The sequence below is a fragment of the Orcinus orca genome, chromosome 2 (genome assembly GCF_937001465.1).
Source record: "Orcinus orca chromosome 2, mOrcOrc1.1, whole genome shotgun sequence".
NCBI lineage: Eukaryota > Metazoa > Chordata > Mammalia > Artiodactyla > Delphinidae > Orcinus > Orcinus orca.
In genome coordinates this window covers 193,727,035-193,749,573 of record NC_064560.1, presented here as the reverse complement: position 1 = coordinate 193,749,573, position 22,539 = coordinate 193,727,035, and the positions used below count along the sequence as shown (strand labels likewise).

The 22,539-nt window shown below is 37.1% G+C and overlaps 1 protein-coding gene across 8 annotated transcripts in view; it reads right to left on the bottom strand.

Annotated features, from left to right (window-relative positions):
• Nucleotides 1-22,539, bottom strand: part of VRK1 (VRK serine/threonine kinase 1) — a 77,960-nt gene that overhangs the window by 7,451 nt on the left and 47,970 nt on the right. For all 8 annotated transcript variants that reach the window (XM_004262380.3, XM_033419914.2, XM_033419899.2 and 5 more), the window contains 6 exons: nucleotides 19,091-19,199; nucleotides 18,879-18,971; nucleotides 16,296-16,428; nucleotides 15,382-15,502; nucleotides 15,028-15,086; nucleotides 11,083-11,261 (listed from right to left, as the gene is read on the bottom strand). In XM_004262380.3, coding sequence (XP_004262428.1) covers nucleotides 11,083-11,261; nucleotides 15,028-15,086; nucleotides 15,382-15,502; nucleotides 16,296-16,428; nucleotides 18,879-18,971; nucleotides 19,091-19,199 — 694 coding nt within the window. The remainder of the gene's footprint in view (nucleotides 1-11,082; nucleotides 11,262-15,027; nucleotides 15,087-15,381; nucleotides 15,503-16,295; nucleotides 16,429-18,878; nucleotides 18,972-19,090; nucleotides 19,200-22,539) is intronic.

Below are 22,539 nucleotides of genomic sequence, written 5' to 3'. Positions count from 1 at the left end.
CACAGGGCAGCTCCCCTGTGAGAACTTCCATATGCAAACTGCACTGATGGAGTGCATTAGGTACATCTTTCCTGCCGGTGCACAGGCCTGATTAACGCCAGCCAAGACTCCAAGGTTAGCATGTCAGCAGATTTGTGATGCATTAGGCAGGAATAAACACAGACACTTTTGTTCGTTCGGACCAAAATTAAGGAGAAATATTTCAGTACTATATTGCTTTCCATACAGGAGAGAATGCATTTTCCAGCTTTAGGAGGGCAGATTTTTAAATGCTCATTATAAAGGGAGCGATCCAATATGTTCTACCTAAGAGCCTAGTGCATTCATCTTGTTTTCAAGCTTATTTAATAAAAAGGAGCTTTCTTAATCTCCGTGCAGGTAAATTACATAGGAATGAAAATCAGACAGTATTCAACCAACAAAAGAAACACCTGTATTTCAGCAGTATGTACTGGGGAAAGCACTGAATTTCATTAATCCACAATTCAACTGGGTATCTCTTGCCCAACTTTTCTGACAATATATATATCAATAGTGTGGATAGAAAGGACCAACAGTCTACAGACTAAGATCAATTAACAACAACCTTCAAGTTAAATATCTAAGTCTGTTATTCATTGCATAAGGCGATGAGCAAAATTCCAAACAATTTGCTGCCAGCTTCTTTCTACCGATATCACCAAATGCTTCATTTTGTTATTTGACAACTTTTTAGGCTTCAAATAGTACATAGTTTGGTTCTCTTTAAACAGAAAATGGCTTCACAAAGTGCATTAATCTCTGATTTTGTCATATGCCATACCAGGTCTCACAGGTGCCTTTATTTACATTTATAAATGAAATCAAAATATTGCATGACATACAAGAATAATTCATAAAGTTAGGACAGAGTTTTCTTTTAATTCAGCATGGCTAAAATATCTTTAAAAACTAGGTTTATTTTAAAGGGCATTAGTGTATATATTACACATTGTATTTTTGCAGTGCTCAGACTGCTAGGCTAAAACTTAGTTAAATTAGCAGCTTCTCACTTCCAATTTAGAAAGAGGAAGACAAATCAGCGAGATGCATCGGACTGATAATTTACTAACCATCTAAACACTGACTGGAGATTAGTTATAGACTTAAAGCTGTTTTAATGGAAAAGAGAATAAAAGTCTTCAGAGACAAAAACCAAAGACGATTCTTCACATCCCAACTCAAACATCCAAAGATACCCTCTAAATGCTTTCAAAAGCATCTAAGAGAAGCCAATCAGATTCATGCTTGCATCAAAGGAGATGGGTACTGAAGAACTGTTGTTGGTTTTTTTCCCCCTTATTACAAAAGTCATGAATGTTCATTATAGAAACTTAGAAGGTACAGCCTAAAATGTTTAAATGGTACTGCACGTGTGTGTGTCAAAGAACAAAGAACTCTAAACACAAACATGAGACTGCAATACGCAGTTAATCTTATTGGACTCATTTGATTAAGGCCACTGAAATCATCATGCAAATGTATACCCTTTAAAAATTACTATTACATTCCTTAATAGTAAGCAAAAATAGAATATGTTACTCAGTGTTAACTAAAAAGAAAAAGGACATATCTTCTATGAAGGTAAAGAAACGTATGTGCTACACCACAATATTTACAAAACCAGTGGATTTTAGTTAAACTGCCCTATGTAGACAGAAAAAACTGAGGCTGGGGACAAAAGAAAGCTGGGAGAAGCCGCTCAGTGTTTCTAGCTGGTGGTGGTGAGAAGACAAGAGCTAAGGGTTCTTGGTTCTTATTAGAACTTCTTTCCACAGAACCACGCTGCCCCCCATGGGACTTTTCGGTGTGAAGTGGCAGTTTCCAGCCGTGGTGCTTTCGTTGTAACAGATCCCTTCCTAGAGAGCTAGCGCAAACATACATATGTGTGTACTTGGCAAGCCCAGGGTCACACTCTACTTTTCGTCTCTCCCACCGTGGACACTCCTGGAGGGCAAGGACTGGGGTTTTCCCCACACGCTATTATGTACCTTACACATACACAAATATCTAGGGGTCTGCACCTGCTGAGCAACTAGTCCACTACTATTGTAGTAATAAAGAGCTGACTACGTGTTTTACCAAAAGCCCCTCAAAAACTGTGTAATGTTTAAATGGACATTAAGTAATTATAGAAATGTTTTGAGAAAAAGCAGGAAAAGGTCAGACACAACTGAAAAGAGAACAGATGAAAAGATGGGAAGTGGGTCAGAAAGTGAGTAAGTGACTTAAATGAGAGATGAATTTGAAGAATGGTCTAAAAAACTGTTATGATACGCTGAAGTGATTTATTATTTTAAACAAGTTTTCCATGGTAAGGGCTGCGATAAGAATAACGGACACTACAATTTCCTTCCACAGTAACCCTGATTCTATCGGAACAGAGGTAGGAATCCCATCATGTATTTTCTAAGCACCTACTGTGTGCTGGGCACTGATTCAGGCTTCATTCTCATGGAGAAAAACAGACACTAACAAATCGTTAAAGCAAAAGAGTAATTTTAGCTTTTATAAAAACATTAAGCACACACAAGTTACATTTCTAAAACTATCTGCATTTATGTAAGCCCTATAAGAAGTCATTTCAGAGTTCCGTAAATGAGTCTTTTTGAGTAAGTGACCAATGTAATCCCACACACATGGGATTTCACTCTGTGAAATATCAATCTATCTGTAAATGTAACACAGGCATGAGTGCATGGTCAAACCCTGATTTTGTTTTTTGTTTAAATTTAGATATCTCTCCTGTCCACATATTTAATTATCTATTCTGAAGGTAGTTAATAATTAACATATTACTCGAGCAATTTTATCATTTATTAGCAGGTCTGGGGGTTTAGCAAAAAAAAAAGCATGACTAACAAAATGTGGAATACCTGTGTCCTTCACTAGTTCAAGCTTTCCCACTCTTATGCCATGAAGAATGAAGAATTTGCTGTAATTATCTGAAAATGGTGCACCAAAGATTATTGCTAACTCATGAGTTAGCAAATGATACCAATGCATTTGTATACTCTGTCAGAATAAATAAACAAATGAAAAAACTGCACCTAGGTGGCAAGCAGAATTGACTGCTTGCTCCATGGGCAGCACACTTTTAGCAAAAGCACTGCTTTCACAAAGTACGCGTATTTGTCTACTTGCTTATCTGGAGCGAATGTGTGTCCCTTCTGAAGTTGGGCCTACTGAGGATCTAGAAACAAGCTGCTTCACAGCCCTACCGTCACCCATCCTCCTAGAAAAAACACAGCCACTGAGGAGATAATGAGCTGAAAGAAAAGTTGAACCTGGTCACATGATCTTCAGGAGCACTACATGACTGAGAACTGACTCTCATCGAATTTTCATGTAATAATGGCAATCACAAACTGGAACAGTCTCCCAACAGCACTTCTGAAAACAGTAAATCCACCTTCCAAAGTTGGCAACAATGGCCTTTCATGACTCTAATATCATTCATATCACAAGGACCACGAAACTTCCAATACGATCAAACCTGTAGTCACTTAACAACTGAGAGATGTTTCCAGAGATTCAATAAACAAAGGTCTAAAGACTAATGGGTCACTGCATTCTCTTCTATGTTGGAATTAATATGACACTTCTTCATGCTTATTTTCCTCTGAAGGTTCCATGACCTGTACCATTAATATCAAACTTTTTAGCAAAGTTAAGGTATTTCAAGGGCAACTTATGGGGAGAGGCAAATGGGTAGCTAGTTATGGTTTAATTGTCTTTAATATTTTATACCTAAAATCACTAGGAGATTTTTAAGTGCCTTGAGCTCCTCTGAGGAAAAAAGCTATGTAAATGCGTAATAATAATTAATGGTTGCATGGCCCTGGACAAGTCATCTAACCTCTTCTGAATTTCACTTTCATCATTTGTAAGCAGATGTATCTCATTCAGTGCTGTAAAGTATATGTAAAATAATTTAATATTGACAGATTACAAAATACTATCAATACATAAATGTTCAATGATAACCTAAAGTTTAAAGGGTTGATATTCTATTACCAGCACCGAGCACCATCAAGTCCCCTGGAGAATTTTCAAACTTAAGAATTAAAAGCACAAGACTCTGAAGCTATAACAACTGCAAAATGAAGAGGCCAATATTTATAAAACTACATATTTCAATGAAAACGAAACCCTATGTATGTACTAGTGGGGAATTAAATGCTCTCAAGCCACACTTGAGCAAGTTTCTTACAAAATAAACCAAGCTACATTAGAGTTCCTATTAAAAACAGACTGCCTGAGCTCCCCCCAATAAGGCTACGTCCACAAAATACATACTTCCTAAACTCATAGGGAGAAAACAGCGAACACAGAATTCTCTGGCACTCAGAAGTCCTCTGCTTAATGTCAACTACCTATGGTCCTTTAGTATCAATCAACAGCTTCAATGAAAAAAGTTAACTTCAAACTCATTAATGTGATTTATCCATTTATAATATGAGTAAGTTATGGAGCTGCATTTTGGAACCTTTATTTCACAGTAATTACCATCTTGTCTTTGTTGCAAAATCAACTTTTACCAATTCCCCATCATTTACTATTCAAAACAATCAATTTGAACACACATACTCACCAAGTGAATGTACGCCAGTCTTCATTCACATCTGCCCAATATACTCTATTTCATAAACTGAATTTTTAAGGATGTATGATCTTAGTTCAAAAGATTCAAATGAAAATGTTCTGCTATTTTCTTGACATCAAGAAACCAGAAAGACTTGAGAAAATGTAAAGTCAGTGAAACAACAGCATTAACAATAATATTGCAGTTAACATTTACTGATTACTTATATGTGTTCAGCACTGTTGTAAGCACTTTCTAAATCTCATTTAACCCACACAACAATCTTATGAGCAAGATAGATAACATTATTTCCACATAAAGACAGCTTTAAAAAAATGTATCCCTTATTAAACAGAAACTCACACAAATGTTTAACATAGTTCCTAAAAACTAGTCATGATATCAAAGAAAAAGGGAATCCTGCTCTAATACTGTCCTTTGTGATCTAGGTTTTGAACATATCTTATAAGCATATCTTTTTGTTATGTCAAAAATAAATTCCCCTGGGTACCATTCAAGGCATTTATATGACGCCAAATTTCCTTCTATATCTCTTACAATAAAGATCGCAACATGGCATGTGTGAATAATTGCCTACATACATACATTGGTCATGTGGCTGATAAGTACTATTATTTAAAGTCTTTTAGACTTAAATGCCCAATATCTGCTTTGCCTATTTGCAAAAGGGTTGTTTTCTACATAGAAGCTAGAATTCCAAGGTAACTCAAATTTTGGTTTGCAGTGGTTCTCAACGATGTCTGTACAACGTAATCACCTAAAAATCCTGAGGCTCAGGTCCACCCCCAAAGTTTTTGATTTAATTGGTCTGGGGTGCAATCCAGACAATGGGATTTATAAAAGCTCCCAGGTGATTTTAATATGCAGCCAAGGATGCCGCCCCTGCCTTTCATCTACATTAGAATCACCTGAGGCACTTGTGGCATGGTGCCCTCCCAGATCATAACATGCAAAAAATAGCTGAAGACTCCACTCTGAAAGAAAACACAGTCCTCCCCTCAAAAAGAAAATTTTATAAAATGCATTGGAGGCTTAAAAAAAAGATTTAAAAAATTGAGGAAATGAGAAATGATAATTTTTAAAAACCCAGAATAAACAAGGAAATGCAGAGCTAATAAATAGAAAAATAATCATTACAGAACTTACAAGTATATTAGAAACACTGAAAAACAGCAGACTGAGCTGACAACTAAATGACATGAAGGAAACGTGTGGGATGATTACAGATGATAAAAAGAAATTGACTAAGAATTAAGCAGTTAGACATGGAAGATGTATATGATCTCTATATAGTCAGAGACAACTACAAACATCACTGAGATAAATGAAAGAACCTATATAAATATAGGGGTATACCATATTCATGGAACAGAAAAGAATACTGTGAAGATGTCAGCTTTTCCCAAAACGACAGTCAGTACCATCTCAATCAAAATCCCAGAAGAATTTTTGTGGAAATTAATAAGCTGATTCTAAAATTTATATGTCAGGTCAAAGAGCCAAAAACAGCAAAGACAATCTTAAAGAAGAATAAAGTTGGAGAACTTATACTATCAAATATCATTATGAAGCCAGTAGTTCAAACAGTGTGGCACTGACCCAAATACAGATGAGCAGGCCAATGGCACAGAACAGTCTCCAGAAACAGACCCGAACACATATGGTTACCTGAAAACCAGCTACATGCTGTGGGGACATTATAATCTTTTCAATAAATAGTTCAGATCAACTAGATATCCACAGGGGGGAAATAAACACCGACTCACACCATGCGCAAAATCAATTTCTGTTAAAATGTAGACCTAAATGAAAAAGATAAAATTTCTTGACAAAAGATTGTCTTCATGATCTTGAGGTAGACAAAATGTTCCTAAAATAGAATACACAAAGCACTAGCCATAAACAAACAAAAACCTAATAAATTATGATTAATTAAAGTGAAGAACTTCTGTTCATCAAAAGATACCATAGTAAGAGAGTGAAAAGATAAACCACAAGCTGTAAAAAAAATATGTGCAATACATATATTGCATATATATACAAAGTGCTTAACTCTGCAAATCAAAGGAAAGCAGACAACCCCAATTTTTTTTAATGGACAAAAGACTTGAAATGCACCTCACAAAAAAAGGATAATCAAGACTGACAGGCGGGCTTCCCTGGTGGCACAGTGGTTGAGAGTCCGCCTGCAGATGCAGGGGACATGGGTTCGTGCCCCGGTCCGGGAAGATCCCACATGCCGCGGAGCAGCTAGGCCTGTGAGCCATGGCCGCTGAGCCTGCGCGTCCGGAGCCTGTGCTCCGTAATGGGAGAGGCCACAACAGTGAGAGGCCCGCGTACCGCAAAAAAAAAAAAAAAAAAGATTGACAGGCTATGAAAAGGTGTTCAAAATCAATATTCTCAAGGAGATCAAATTAAAACCATAAAGAAATACTAGTAAACATCTACCAAAGTAGTTAAAGTTAAACATAATGCAATAGCTAGTGTCAGTGAGCAACTGGAACTCTCATAAGCTGCTGTGGGAGAGTAAACTGGGCAAATTGCTTGGCGGTATCTACTAAAGCTACTAAGCATACGTAAACCCTACGCCCCAGGAATTCTACTATGTATACACCAAACTTGAAATAATTATATATGTTTCCCAAAAGAATTTATAAGAGTGTTCTTAACAGCATTATTGCAATCACCAAAAACTGGAAACAATGCAAACATCCACCAAGAGCAGAAGGGATAAATGAATCATGATATAGTCATATAATGGAGTACTACACAAGAATTAAAAAACAAAAGACTTTTGTTACTTGTGACAGCAAGGAAATTCAGAAATGCAAGGCAGAAATAGAGACACAGATGTAGAGAACAAATGTATGGACACCAAAGGGGGAAAGCGGCGGGGGAGGGGGTGGTGGAGTGATGAATTGGGAGACTGGGATTGACATGTATACATCAATATTTATAAAATAGATAACTAATAAGAACCTCCTGTTTAAAAAAATAAAATTCAAAAAGAAAAAAAGAAATACAAATGAATGAAAGACAGACACAAAAGTGTACAAAACGTATGGTGCTACTACTATGTTTTTCTTTAATAGCAAAACTAATTTATGGTGTTAGAAGTCATAAAATTGGTTACTCTTACTGAAGGGGTAATAGCTGGGAGTAGGGCATGAGAAAGGTTTCTGGGGTTTCTGCAATGATCCATATTTTGATTTGGGTGACGTCTAAATGCATACGTTCACTTTGTGAAGTTCAAATTCCACAATTATTTGTGCACTTTTCTGTACATATGTCATAATCTCACTCAAAAATTTAGGGAAAAAATTACTTGACAAAATCCAACCAAATAAGACAAGATTCAAAATAAAGAACTCAATAATGGGGTATCTAAGGAAAGAAATTCTTAGTAAACACTGAATCCACTTAGATACAGAACTAAAGCTAAACTACCATTAAAAAACAGAAAGAAATGTATCAACTGCAACAATCTAAATTTACATAATTAAAATACAGTTTCTATCATTCTATAACACAAAAACAGCTAGATAGATCTTCACCAAATTTAGATGGTATATTTGGGGGCAATCTGACCTTAACTTATAGGCTACATGGTATAAATTTAATACTACATTAGGTGTGATCATCTCAAAGAGACAGAAAGTTGTCCACCAGAGGAGCTGCAGGCCACTGATGTGCATTGGAAGACCTTTCTCTGCTCTTGTTCAACTCTTTGTACCATGTTCCAGGCTGAGTGCCAGCAGGAATTTATTTATTATTTACTTAATAATAATTTTTAAGGGCATGGTGATACTTAGTGTCTTTCTACTTCAGATTTATGTCATCCCCAAATTCTGTGCTTTAAATACTCCTCTTAGGTTATTGAGACTAAAACCAGTTCAAAGTGGATACATTCATATTTCAGGATAGTTTCCCAATTTACTATACCATAATCAAGCATGGCTGTAAAAAAATGGATAGAAGGCTTGCTTCATTCCACTGTCGATCAATTCTTATAGGTTTTTTACCATATCTCTTAGGAATATAAAGAGAAATATATATTGAATTGATTAAACTTATCCCTTTCAGAGATATGAGTGTCCTAAATACAAAGAACATATACTTTTATTTTAAAGTTTTAAAAAATTATGACAGAGGAAAAGAAGGAGCAAGTATGCAATTATAAGGATTAATACAGTTTCTATGATGAAGCATTATATTCAGCTCTGAACTTCCTAGTAACCAGAACAAAAAAAGAATCGCAAATACATACTCCTTCCTAAAAAAGAGAAGGAATACTAATTTCTCAAAGAAGAGAGCTTTCTCTTGTGGGAGCCCCCAGACTGAAAAGCTGGATGGAGCTCTGCTCTTATCTGTTTTAGCTGTGGCGTATTTACAATTTATTTGAAGAAAATGTTCTGATGCTTTAAAAAGAAAAAGAAAGCAAGCTTAAAAAAAAAAACCTGCTCTGGTCCAACTCTTTCACTTTACAAACAAAAAACAAAAGGCCAACAAAATTAACAACTCACCTACAGTTACATGGTTATCAAGGAGCTTCATGACCTTACCTAATCTTAACTTTTATTAGTTTCTTTTTAATACAAAAACAATCCTATATCAGCTCTGAGGGGGAAAAAAGCAGCAAACTAATGAAGGAAATCTAACAGTTCAGCTTTTTATTCATTTCCTCCCCCTAAATGAAGCTTTATACATGTAGGGGATGATCTAACAAGAAATTTCCAGCTTTCTGAACTACCCAAGGACACAAGAGAGTTATAAGGTCACAGATGTTAGCTCTGCAGCAGACTGACCTACTCAGCTGTAAAGTCAGCCAACCCGCAGACACCAAATTTTCTCTAGCATGTAGGTACAAACAACAGTGATTTGCAAAGGAAAGGGGAATGGTACTGGACAAGTTCTTACCTCAACAGAGATCTTTACTTTTCAATCAGCAAAATTTTAGAGAAAAACACTACAGAAGCCAGCTATAAATATCAACGTACAAAAATCTGTCCTGAGCAAGGAGATGCATGCTGTATGTTTATACGTGTATGCAAACTGTAAGTTTACCACCTTACTCAAAAATTCCACTCAGCCTTCCATTTATCCTCTTCACTTAAAGCTGGATATGGCTTTCCACACGGTTGTTGACCACAAAAACACAAAAATGGAGCAGATGAAATTAAGACAAAACTTATGAAAGCAAAAAGATGTAAATATAGATGCATATGTATAATTTCAGATTCTGTGATGAAATTACAAAGACATCTACTATTAGCCAAAAAAGTCAAATTCATGATCCAATGTCAAAATTCCTATCTCCTTTGTAAGTTCTTTTAATATGCTGCTTCTTATTTTAAAGGGAGAAAATCTGTTTTTAACTCTTTATCTCATAGTTTGGAATATAAGATTTCCAAAGGAATCTACTGGAATTTACAGAGTTAACAACAATTAAAACAGTCAATAATGTAAAAAAATATTTTTCTTCTAAAAGCAGTTTTCCTTTCCCATGTAAAAGCAACTAGCACATTTTAGTAAACAATTTCAGATTGAAAAGGAAATTAAGGGCTTCCCTGGTGGCGCAGTGGTTGAGAGTCCGCCTGCCAATGCAGGGGACACGGGTTCATGCCCCGGTCCAGGAAGATCTCACATGTTGCGGAGCGGCTGGGCCCGTGAGCCATGGCCGCTGAGCCTGCGTGTCCGGAGCCTGTGCTCCGCAACGGGAGAGGCCACAACAGTGAGAGGCCCGTGTACCGCAAAAAAAAAAAAAAAAAAGGAAATTAAGTTGATCAATAATTATTAAAAATAACCAATAAGCTGATGTATACCTGCAAAATCTAAATTTTAAAGTGATACCAGGAGTTATTTACATGCCTGTGCAATATTTCTACCATAAAGTTTATTATTTAACATTTCTTTCCAAAAAATTAATTCCCTTATATACAGATACACAGCTTTACATAATGACATTTCTGTAAAGAGCAAAATAATGTTCAAATGGGAAACACAACACGACAACAAACAAGGAAACTTTCAAATGGTAATTTTTCAAAACCAATTTTCAAATAGTAAATACTTGGACCACACCAATGAACAAGGGAAAAGTGAAAGACAAGATCAACCCTAAGGGGTGACATGGGAGAAAAGAACACACAGACTATGAACTGAGTGCCCCGCCCAAATCCCTCTGCCAGACATTAGTATCCTGAGTTAGAATCTCTTTAGGAATTTCCTAACTTGCTACTGGACATAAGAAACACATAAATATTCATTTTTCTACCACCCTCTACGTATTTTTCCATATCATAAAGAGTTTGCTTTTACATAATGATGAAAAATATTTAATTGCATAGCAATCTGTTATTATTTTCTTTACTGAGCTACTGGTTCTCTTACCTAAAATTAATACTTGTTGCAATTATAGTCACAGGACGCCCAAAGGAAAATTCAGTAACAAAACTCACCTTTGTTATTGTTTTTGCTTTCAAACTTCCATTCTCCACAACACTGAGGTCCAGCTTGCTGTCATCCTTACTTCCTATAGCTTTCAGTCCTTGCAAAAGAGTATCTCGTAACTTTTGATAAAGAGGTTTTTCAGCATAATCCAGTAATTTCACTGTTTCCATGTACTTAGCAATTTCATCTAAAAGAATAACACAATTATTTTGTAATTTTTTGTCATAAATACAACATACTTTTCTAAGAAAATGATACATGGTTATACTAAAATTAGAATGCAAATGTATAGCTTGTTAAACATGTTTTTTTCAATCACTTCTTCAAAGGAAAGTATGCTTTTGAATTCAAGAATTGTCAGATAAGTCAAATAAAAAACGTATTTTGAGAAACAACGTAAAAAACATTTTTTAATTGTGAGATAGTAAGACAGAAGACATGCTTAACATTTAAATATATACAAAAAATAATTGCTGTAGTTTTAAAGCTATTTTTTTAAAAGGACCTAGAATAAAGATTATAAAGTAAAATGTGCTTAAGTATACAATAAATATCATAGCCAGTATTTTTTTTTTGCCACAGAAGCCATTAGTTCTACAGAAGACAGCTGTATTCTTTGCGTAAATAAGAAATAAAACATATGAAAAACAGGTTGAAAAAAAGAAAAAGAAGCAAGGCCTGGTTTTCCCATAAGAGAAAAATCGACTTCTGAATGATGAAAGGTTTACTGTACACTGAGGCAGAACCAAACCCATAAATAGAAATCTTACTAGTCAAGATCAACACTTTTCAACATCCATCTAAAAATCCATCTTTAGGCTAATGACTCATACATGTTATATCCCCAGCCCAGCCTTTCCACTGCTCTCCAGACTTGTATATCCACTGATTTCCACTGACTCATATCAAATCCCAACAAATGCAAATCCAAACTCCCGACCAACCCCTAAAACCTGTTCTCCCTGTGGTTTTCCCTGTCTTGGTTACTGAAAATTCCATCCTTCCAGCACCTCAAGCCAAGAATCCTCTTCCCACACCCCACATCCAATAAATTAAGAGATCATGTCAGTGCTACACACGCACACGTATATACACATTCATTCATTCAGGTATTCATTAAGCACCCACCACATGCCAGGCATGTTTCTAAATGCCTGGGTACATGAGAAAAAAGAAAAAAAAAATCCCTCCCTTCAACTTTCTTAATCTGAAAAAGGGGATCTATAGAAAACCTAAAGCAAACATTATCAAGTATGGTAAAATACTGAACACTTCCCTGATGAGAGAAGGAAATGGCAAGGAAGTCCACTTGCCCAGTTCCCATTCTGCCTGAAAGTCCTGTAGTTTTTAGCCAGTACAGTAAGGCAAGAAAAGAAACAGAAGGCATCACGAGTGGAATGGAAGATGTAAAACAGTTTATTCATGAACATGACAGTGGATGCAGAAAATCCTAAGGAATCTATAAGAAAACTTCTAGAACCAATATGTAAATTTAACAAGGTCACAGGATATAAGGTAAATATTTAGAAATCTATTTTACTTCTATATACTACCAACAAGCAATTAGAAAAATAAATTTTAATAAAAATATATCACTTAACAATAGCATCAAATACCTAGTAACAATTATAATGAAAGATGGGCAAGATTTTTTCCAGATTAAAACTATAAAACACAGGTAACACAGAAACTGAGACCAAATTAAACAGAAGACATAAAGTATCAATAGTATAAAGATGCCAATGCTCCCCAGTTAGTCCAGAGTCCATGCAATCCCACTCAGAATTCCAGCAAATTGCAGAGGGACAGGATGTGTGCAGAACTGACAAGGTGATTCTAAAATGTACACAGATATACAAATGATCAAGCAAAACAGAAAGTCAAGTATAAAGAAGAAACAGTGCTAGAGGACTTAAACTACCATGTATCAAGACTTAAAGCTACAGTAATTAAGACAGTGGGGCCCAAGAAGAGAAAAAAAGAACAATGAAAGAGCCCAGAAACAGACTCACAAATCCACACCTGATTTAACACAAAGGTGGCATCACAGGGAAAGGCTGGTCTTTTCAAGAAAGGCTGCTGTTAACTCTGTTAACTATGCAAGGTGATAGATGTGTTAAATTATGTCAATCTTGGTAATCATTCTCCAATGTGTATGTACAGACAGGCACACCTCAGAGACATTGCAGGTTCAGTTCCAGACCACCGCAATAAAGTATCACAATAAAGCAAGTCACTTTAATTTTTTTTGTTCCCCAGTGCATATAAAAGTTATGTTTACACTATACTGTAGCCTATTAAGTGTGAAATAACATGATGTCTAAAAAAATGTAGGTACCTTAATTAAAAAACCACTTTATTGCTAAAAAAATGCCAACCATCGTCTGAGTTTCAGCGAGTCATAATTTTTTTGCAATGGTAACATCAAAGATCACTGATCACAAATCACCATAATAAATAGAATAATAATGAAACAGTTCGAAATATTGTGAGAATTACCCAAATGTGACATAGATAGGAAGTGAGCAAATGCTGCTGGAAAAATGGCACCAACAGATGCTCGACCCAGGGCTGTCACAAACCTTCAATGTGTAAAAAACACAGTATCGACAAAGTGCAATAAAGTGAACAGCTATAAAACGAGGTATGCCTGTATATCAAATCATCATGTTATACAATCATATTTTCAGTTATTCTTCAATAAAGTTAAAAAGTAAATAAAAACATCCAAAAAATGCAACGGTGGGAATTAATTTCACAAATGCAATACTGAGTGAAAGACAAAGAACTCCAATAGAAACCAGAACGTTAAAAACCCCTGCCCTCATGAAAGTATCTATTTTGTTCACTCTATGATTCCATTTCTATATAGTTCAAAAACAAATCCTTAGTGTTGGAAGTTAGGCTAGTGATTCATTAGGCCAGTGGGAGAGGCTCGTGATTGGCAGGAGGCACCAGGGCGTGTTTCTGAAAAAGCCTATAACATTTTATTTCTAGATGTGGTTGGTAGGTTGCAAGTTTAAAAGGCATAAGGTCAGGGTGGACCTCCTGAAAAGGAGATAACTGAGCAAAGGCTTGAAAAGACTTCTAAATATATCCACACCGACCACTGCTCACTACCTGCACTGCTACTTCCCTTGCTTGGATTATTGCAGTAGCCTCCTACCAGCTCCTGTTTATACCCGGCCTTGCTTCCCTAGCAGTCCATCTTCACAACAGGAGTTGGAGAGAGTTCCCTTAAAGACAGACAATTCACGTCCCTCTCCTCCAAACCTCACGCGCTCCTGCTCAAAGTAAAAGCCAAAGCCCTATGATGGCTTAAAAGCAGGCATCCCTCAAGTACACCCGGCACTCACGTTCCTTCTGCCTGGAAACGCTCTTCCCCAGACTTCCCCAGAGCTCGCTCCCTATCTCCTTCCTACAACTATTCAATTGTTACCTCCTCAGTGAGGCCATCCCTGGTGACCCTATTTACAATTCCAATCCACCTCCTCGCTTCACTCCCCAACCCATCCCCACACCCCCTAAGGCTACTCGCTGCTTTCTTCTTTCTGCCACAGTACTAACCATGCAATATACTGTGAAATTCACTCATTTGTTTACTGTCTACCTTTCCCAACTAGAGCTTCATGAGGATAGGAAGTTTTATTTAATTTGTTCACTGGTGTATCCCTAGTGCCTAGAATGGTCCTTCTCACACAATAAAGCCTCAATTAAAAAAACAGGTGAATTACTGAATGAAATTCGGTTCCATTACTGAAAGCACTGAATAATAACTGAAGAAGGCCCACCTGTGGAAAGGGAAGTATCTGTTCAAGGAGAGCAGGCTGCAGTGGAATGATTACACTTAACAATGCTTAAGCTCCTACATTAGGGGATATTCCACAGACCTCAAGACTTTTTTTCTTGCAGAAAACAAGATTCCTAGGAACATTCAAGAAGTCTTTTCTTACCTGGCTTGTTCTTCTCAGGAAAACATCTGTCCATCAAACCTGCAATATTTTCTCTGTATCTGTTAAAAATTAAAGGCTGAGTCACTGTTTGAAACTTGATGCCATGGAAAGTTATTAATATTTAATAACAGTAAAAAGCACATTAAGCAGCATTGTGCTACATCCTAAATACGCTTACGGACATTCTTCTAAAATAAATTCAACAAAAGACCAAGGAATCTTACTGTTTAACAAGTACTTTCTTATTTCTACACTGGTATCAGTTAAAACTATAGTCCCCATCAAGAAGTTCTGACTAAACATCTGCCTTATCATGATTTTGCCCCAAATAATTTATCATCAGTTTTCCTTTACCTAATTTTGGAATCTCTAACATAGTTGGGATCTTTCAGATTATCCTCCCAAGGAAGATGGCCACTAAGCCACTGGATCATGCAATAACCAAGGATTTCCAGGTCACCACGTCTTGATGGGGCTGTGAAACAAAAGAAGCAGACTCAGCACACTGAAACAATGTTTAAGGTAGAATTTCAGGTATATCTAAAGGAATAAGGTAAAAGGGTCAACTCTACAGTCTTGTTTTTCATCATCAAATCTTGACTCCATTTTGAAAAAAGCACCAAATACTGGGCAGTGTAAAAGAAATAATTTACCTCCAACTAATAATTTACTTTAAAACCCAAACTGGCAAACTCTACAGTTTCACACTGAGACTATTAGCCTAGGAAATAAATTATAAAACAATGACACGTTAAATAGTGCCCTTGGAAAATGTGAAGATATTAGAAACGCTATAAGCTATTAAGAAGCCCAGAGAACTGGGGATTTTAGCTCCTCCACAGTGTTGGGTACAGAAGAAAAAGAAACGGACCGCTGCAGAAACAGGCCAACTTAATAGGTGACAAAATAAAAGTCTACCTGTTACAAAGTTGTAGCTGCATAAGAAACTTACAGACTTTTAGGGGGAAAAAAACCCAACATTCCAATTAAGCTAAATAAAAGCAAAAGAAAGCCTTATTGCAGCTGACTGAACTACCTCCTCTACTGAAACCCTGGTGATCTTTGAAGGGTGGGAGGAAGACAGGGAGGAGACACAGGTGCCCTCACATTGCACAAATGTAGGAGCCTAAGCTCTCCCTTCTTCCCCCATCCTATCCTGCCTCTTCAATTCTGATTTACTTGTCTAAGTGTTTACTGCAGAAGAACTGTGTAGGAATTCAGTTGAAAGCACTGGCAATGTATCTCTTGTTCAGGTGCCACTGACGTACCCACACCATTGTGCGCATCGATGCTGGTGAATTCAATTGTGCCATCGTGACATCTTTTGGGGTCTTCTTTGTATTCTTTATGAATTCCTTCTGGGCAGTACCGATAAGCAAGGCCATAATCTACCAAGTACACCTGTAAATGTCCAAACACCAAGACAAATTAAAGGCAAAATGACTACACATATACTCCCTTTAAAGCCCAGAAACAGAATACTGTCACTTGAGGGTAGATTCATCCACAAGGCCATACTATAGCACCCCAAACAAGTTAGATCCAACACGCAAACAACAGCAAGCACTTAATTCTGAAAGACTTTTTAAAGAAAAACGTTAAATGACCATGTAGCTATAGTGCAGATATCACCCGACTTCTTTAGACAAGTATGTGTTACACCTGTAAATAATCTTGTCTCCTCAATTTGAGCAAGGATTATAAATCTTACACTTTTCCTTCCAGTATCTAAAACAAAACTGAGCACAGAGTAAACCATCAATACTTGTTGCAATACAACTGCTACACGCTGACTGTAAGACTCCTAACTTAGTTGACACATGTTATGTTAGTTATTCCCCTCTGTCTTCACTTATAAAATAACCAAATATCAATTCACTTCATAAAGATATTTCACAGATTATAATAATGACGTGAAGACCTTTCAGATGAGGCTCTTAGCTACATTTAAATATTATATATTAAAGTCTTCATAATTAGAACTAAATTTTAGTATTATATATACACATATCTATGGGCATGTATGTGTATATCTGATTAGCATACAAAGCTAATAAATTTGGCTTTCCTCTATTCCAGAGCCACATATTACATCTCTAATTCTGGGTGACTGTCTCACAGATGTATGTATCTGGTCACAGGAGGGAACTGAAGTAAAAATTTGGGGCTGGATCTAACACATACATCTAATACTAGAAAAATTATCCCATCCAAAACATATGCCCAAAGGATAACCAAGCTGCAAAAATACTTCCATCTAAACAAAAGGCAGCATGTTTCAGTCAACTGCAAATGGAAATAAATTATATCTGTATTTATTACACAAGTGCCATCTACTTCAACTAACAGCATCCTTCCCATTCAGGTCTCTAAGCTATGCTTTGTTTGTCTGCTTGCTTGCTTGCTTATTTTTAACCTAAACACATCTACAACAAGTTGCCTGGAAATTCTGTGATTGCCTTTAGGATTTCTCCATTAGCCTGCTCTAGACCAGAAACTTTCTTCTGTTCTGCGTATACAGATTCCTTACAGCTACTGTAACAGAGATGGGGAAGGGGAGGCAAATATATGAGATGACAGGAAAACAAAGGGGAGCCAAAGGAAAAAGGGAAAACTAAGCAAGAGGAAGTCAAAGTTAGGTCTGAGACAAAGAAGAATAAAGTACGGCATATCGACATACACAGTTAAAATGCTTAAATATTCCTTTCTTATACAAGATCAAGTAAGAAGTGAGAACACACATGAAATGGATTAAATACAGTGGCCCAACTATGTCAACGAAACCTTACTTTTACCAAAATCATGGAATCAGCTTCAAGAAAATTACAAATCCCTCTACTCCAACTAAACTGACCCAAATAAAGGTATAATAACATTAGCTTTTCTCCTTTCCTTAAAAAGTGAAAATTACAAAGTGAAGGTAATAGTCTTTAAAAATGCACATTTGAGGGCTTCCCTGGTGGCACAGTGGTTGAGAGTCCGCCTGCCGATGCAGGGGACACGGGTTTGTGCCCCGGTCCGGGAAGATCCCACAAGCCGCGGAGCAGCTGGGCCCGTGAGCCATGGCCGCTGGGCCTGCGCGTCCGGAGCCTGTGCTTCGCAACGGGAGAGGCCACAACGGTGAGGGGCCCACGTGCCGGAAAAAAAAAAAAATGCACATTTGAATTCCAAACCCTACAAAATTTAGACAGCTAGGACATTTCTGTAAATCAACTGATTTCAATAATCAACATGTTAAAGACCAAATTCTCCAAGTAACAGAACACTTACATTTGATGGATTTCCTGAACAAAGGAAATTTAAAAAATGACAAAGCAGAAAGGCAAACATAATTCATTGGTGCACTATATAATTTTAAGCTTCCATCCTCAGATAGCTATTTGAAATTCATTTTGTATCACAAGTACTTCTTCTGAATATTATTTAGGGCAAAATAGCCAACTTGATAAAGTGCCAACAAATCGCATCAAAAATGTAGAATGTTAACTAGATAAAAGTGTCAAGAAGAAATATTATTATTACCATATCTACTTGAAAAAGTAAAACTTCTGCATGGGTTCAAAAGTTCATAGCGGGCTTCCCTGGTGGCGCAGTGGTTGAGAGTCCGCCTGCCGATGCAGGGGACACGGGTTCGTGCCCCAGTCCGGGACGATCACACATGCCACGGAGCGGCTGGGCCCATGAGCCATGGCCGCTGGGCCTGCGTGTCTGGAGACTGTGCTCCGCAACGGAAGAGGCCACAACAGTGAGAGGCCCGCGCACCGCCAAAAAAAAAAAAAAAAGTTCATAGCAACCATATTTGTTTTCAAACAACAGGTTTTAAACAGTAAAAATTAAAGTTACAAAACTACCTGGTCAGGATTCTTGTAGCTGAGAAGAAGATTTGAGGCCTTGATATCTCCGTGTACGTACTCATGCTCGTGAATATATTCCAGAATATCCAGCTATAAAAGCATCATATAGAATAAATTAATGCAGTACCTAACACCAACCAGCAGAGGACCGAGCTTCAACACAACCAGCCTTTACTGGATTAAAAACGAGAAGAATGTAGCTCACATACAATTCTTAAGCTTAGCTGCAAGACAGTTTTCCGAGAAAACCTTTTGGCATTTGCTTCATATATTTTCTGAAGGTCACTCCCAAAGCGATCCATTATCATAAACCTGTAACTAAAGACAAACAAGAAAAGTCAATGAACAAAATGTAACTCAGGAAAACCTATTTTGCACTGAGTACTCTCCTTTCAAAGTAATTTTTTTCAAGGCAATGTTTACTAAGAAAGTAGAAAGAGAAGACAAGGAAAGAAAGAAGGAAGGAAAGACAAACATTTGAAACAAGTTCTTCCAACTAGAAATCTCAAGAGCTGCGAGAGCTTTCCTGTCTTGACTTTTACTTTATGGGCCTCCTGGTCTCAGCAAGCTACATGAGACAATATTCAATGTAAGAAAACACCCACAGAGAAGAGACGACAGACACTTCAAGGTAAAGATAAAATAATCTGAGTAAGATTGATGTCACTAATTATTGTCATAGTTAATGTTAATTTATGTTTCTGTATATTAGCTTCCCGCCTGTGACTGTTCTTTTTTTTTTTTTTTTTTTTTTGCGGTATGCGGGCCTTTCACTGTTGTGGCCTCTCCCGTTGCGGAGCACAGGCTCTGGAGGCGAAGGCTCAGTGGCCCTGGCTCATGGGCCCAGCCGCTCTGCGGCATGTGGGATCTTCCCGGACCGGGGCATGAACCCGTGTCCCCTGCATCGGCAGGCGGACTCTCATCCACTGCGCCACCAGGGAAGCCCTGTTCTCTATTTTTAAGGCACATTTTAGCAGTATTAACATTCTGTTAAAATCAGGACTGTCAAGAGATGCTGTAACAGTAGCTAAATGCAATAAAACTGCTTAAATGGTATAAAAGAATTGTATACTAAGTACTCAACAAATAAGATTTGGGGAACAGTAAATATCCTGGAACAACATGAAGATTTTTGGTTTTGCCACAAACCAACTCTGTCACCTTGGCCAAGTCACGTTTCTTCTTTGGGCCCCAATTTCCATAGGTGTCAAATGAGAGGTAGGGCCTCATGCTTTCTAAGGTCTTTTCCAGCACCCAAATTCTAAGATTCAATAACCATGTGTTATATTTCAGTGTGTACTGAAAAACATCACCTAGTTGCAGTAACATGGTTCACCTTTTGCTCTGTGGACCACTTTTATCTTTACAGAGTTTTCCAGATTCTGAATTGTCTAGTTAAACCATTCAATAAATCAATAAAAACCAAGAACACACTCAAAATGTATCAAAATATCTTCTAATGGGGATAAGATTAATAACCATCATAACAACAACAGCTGGCATTTGCTGAAGCCTTGGTATGAGAACAGCACTATTCTAAGCACTTTAGATGTATCAGTGCATTTAAACCTCACATCACCCTTATGAGGTAGGAGGTCCCATGAGCCCCATTTTACAGCAGAAGAAAACTGATCATTAGTAGTTTGTCTTCTAGGAAGTGGTGGATCCATGCTTCTGACCACCACACCAAACACATCGAAATAAATGAACATAAGTAGGACCCAAAAACCCCATTTATATATTTTAGGTTTCTAAGATAAAAATACAATATGAAAAGTTCAGTAAGGAAGGAAGAGCTAACATTTAAAAGACAACACGCAAAATAAAAAATTCAAGATTCTACCTATTTTTGAAGTAGAAGAGAATTAGAGATCTGTCTAAACATCTTTTAATAAAATAATTAATGTCTATAGCGGTAAATTGATTTGTCCAAAGTCACAGAATTAGTCAGTGGCAAAATGTCTTCATTCTTGTACGATTTTCAGTACCCTGACCTCTAAAATATTAGAGGGAACAGTAATTTTGACTTCCTGATTTCCTCTGTACAACAGGTTTTGAGAGGTTGAGGGATGAGACCAAGGACAAATGTACACATTTGTTTTTACAAATAAGTGATGTGGTTGTGTAATTATTATGAAATAATATGTAGGTAACAAGAATACAATCTCTGCTGTTACTCTGAAAGGGAGCTAAAGCACACTTGGTTAATTCAACCAGAGATCTATTAATATATTACATGAAGTAGACCTTTGTTTTTATTCACAGATCACTCCACCACTGCTCTCAACAATCCCTTAATCGCCTCACCACGTCTAAATTATACACATCAAGTGAAGCATGATTCTGAATACTGCATATAAATTTTCACCACATTCTTCTGCAAGGATATGTCTACCACTGAGTACTAAAAGGAAAGCTACTTTTAAGTAACTTTTCTGAAGTAAAACCTTCGATGTATACTTTCCTGGGGACTTGGATAAAACAATGCAAATAATGGGAATATATAAATCAGTATAAATGATTTAATAATGATAGCAGCTAACATTTTTATGAGCCTAACACTGTTCTAAGCGCTTATATTCATATCACTTCAGATGAGTTAGAGGGGAAAGTAAGGATTTCTGGCAGGGGAGGGGGGCTGGAAGGACAATCTTACTTTCTATTTTTTTACTTTTGTAAGAACTTAAATGAGGGAATTCCCTGGCAGTCCAGTGGTCAGGTCTTGGCACTTTCACTCATGGGGCCCCAGGTTCAATCCCTGGTCGGGGAACTAAGATCCCACAAGATGTGCAGCACAGCCAAAAAAAAAAAGAACTAAGAGAACTAAAATGATTATTTTTAAGAGCTTCAACCTAAGAAGTAAATCAATATCTTATAGGTGATCAATGTTCCCGTTTAGGAAATACTTCTAGGCACTCTGTGTTACAGAAGACACAGGCTGAGTTGTAAGGTCACCACAAGTCAATGGTGAGTCAGCTGTACCTCGACGGTGTCTGTCCCTTTGTTCAAACACGTGCCACGTGCAGTAGCTTCCAACTACCTACTGCACACAGGCCCCAAAGAGCCCTTTCCTCCCCATCTTCATTACCTACCTCAGCCTCTTTCTCCAAGTTATTTCCTTCTTTCTCATGTGTGTGCAAGTCCCCCCTTTCTTTGTTAAAGAAAGATGGCCAATTATGCATAAAATAATGTCATGTCTGAAAAAAAAATTCATTAAAAAAAAAAAGAAAGATGGCCAAGAGGCCAGCCAGCAGGCCAGAAGCCTATTATGACCCTATGTTCATGTTACTCCCGACTTGAGATGCTATTCCTTCTCTACAGTGATTTTTTAAACCAGCAGTTCTTAATATTTAAGGGATTAAAGACCCCTTTGAGAGTAAAAGCTAACACACATATTCTAAGAGCTTTGCATTTAATACCCCTTATTATGTGGATAGGTGTTACTCTATTTCACAGATGAGGAAACTGAGGCAAAAAGAAGTAACTTACCCAGTCACACACATTTTAAGGGGCAAAACACAGATTTGAAACCAAGTGTCTGCCTCTAGAATCCTTACTCTTAACTTAATCCTTGCTCTATACTATTTCCCCAGAAAATTTCTAAAAACTGTAGAAACTTGTCCCAGCAAAACCACATATAACAAAATGTTCTCTCGTC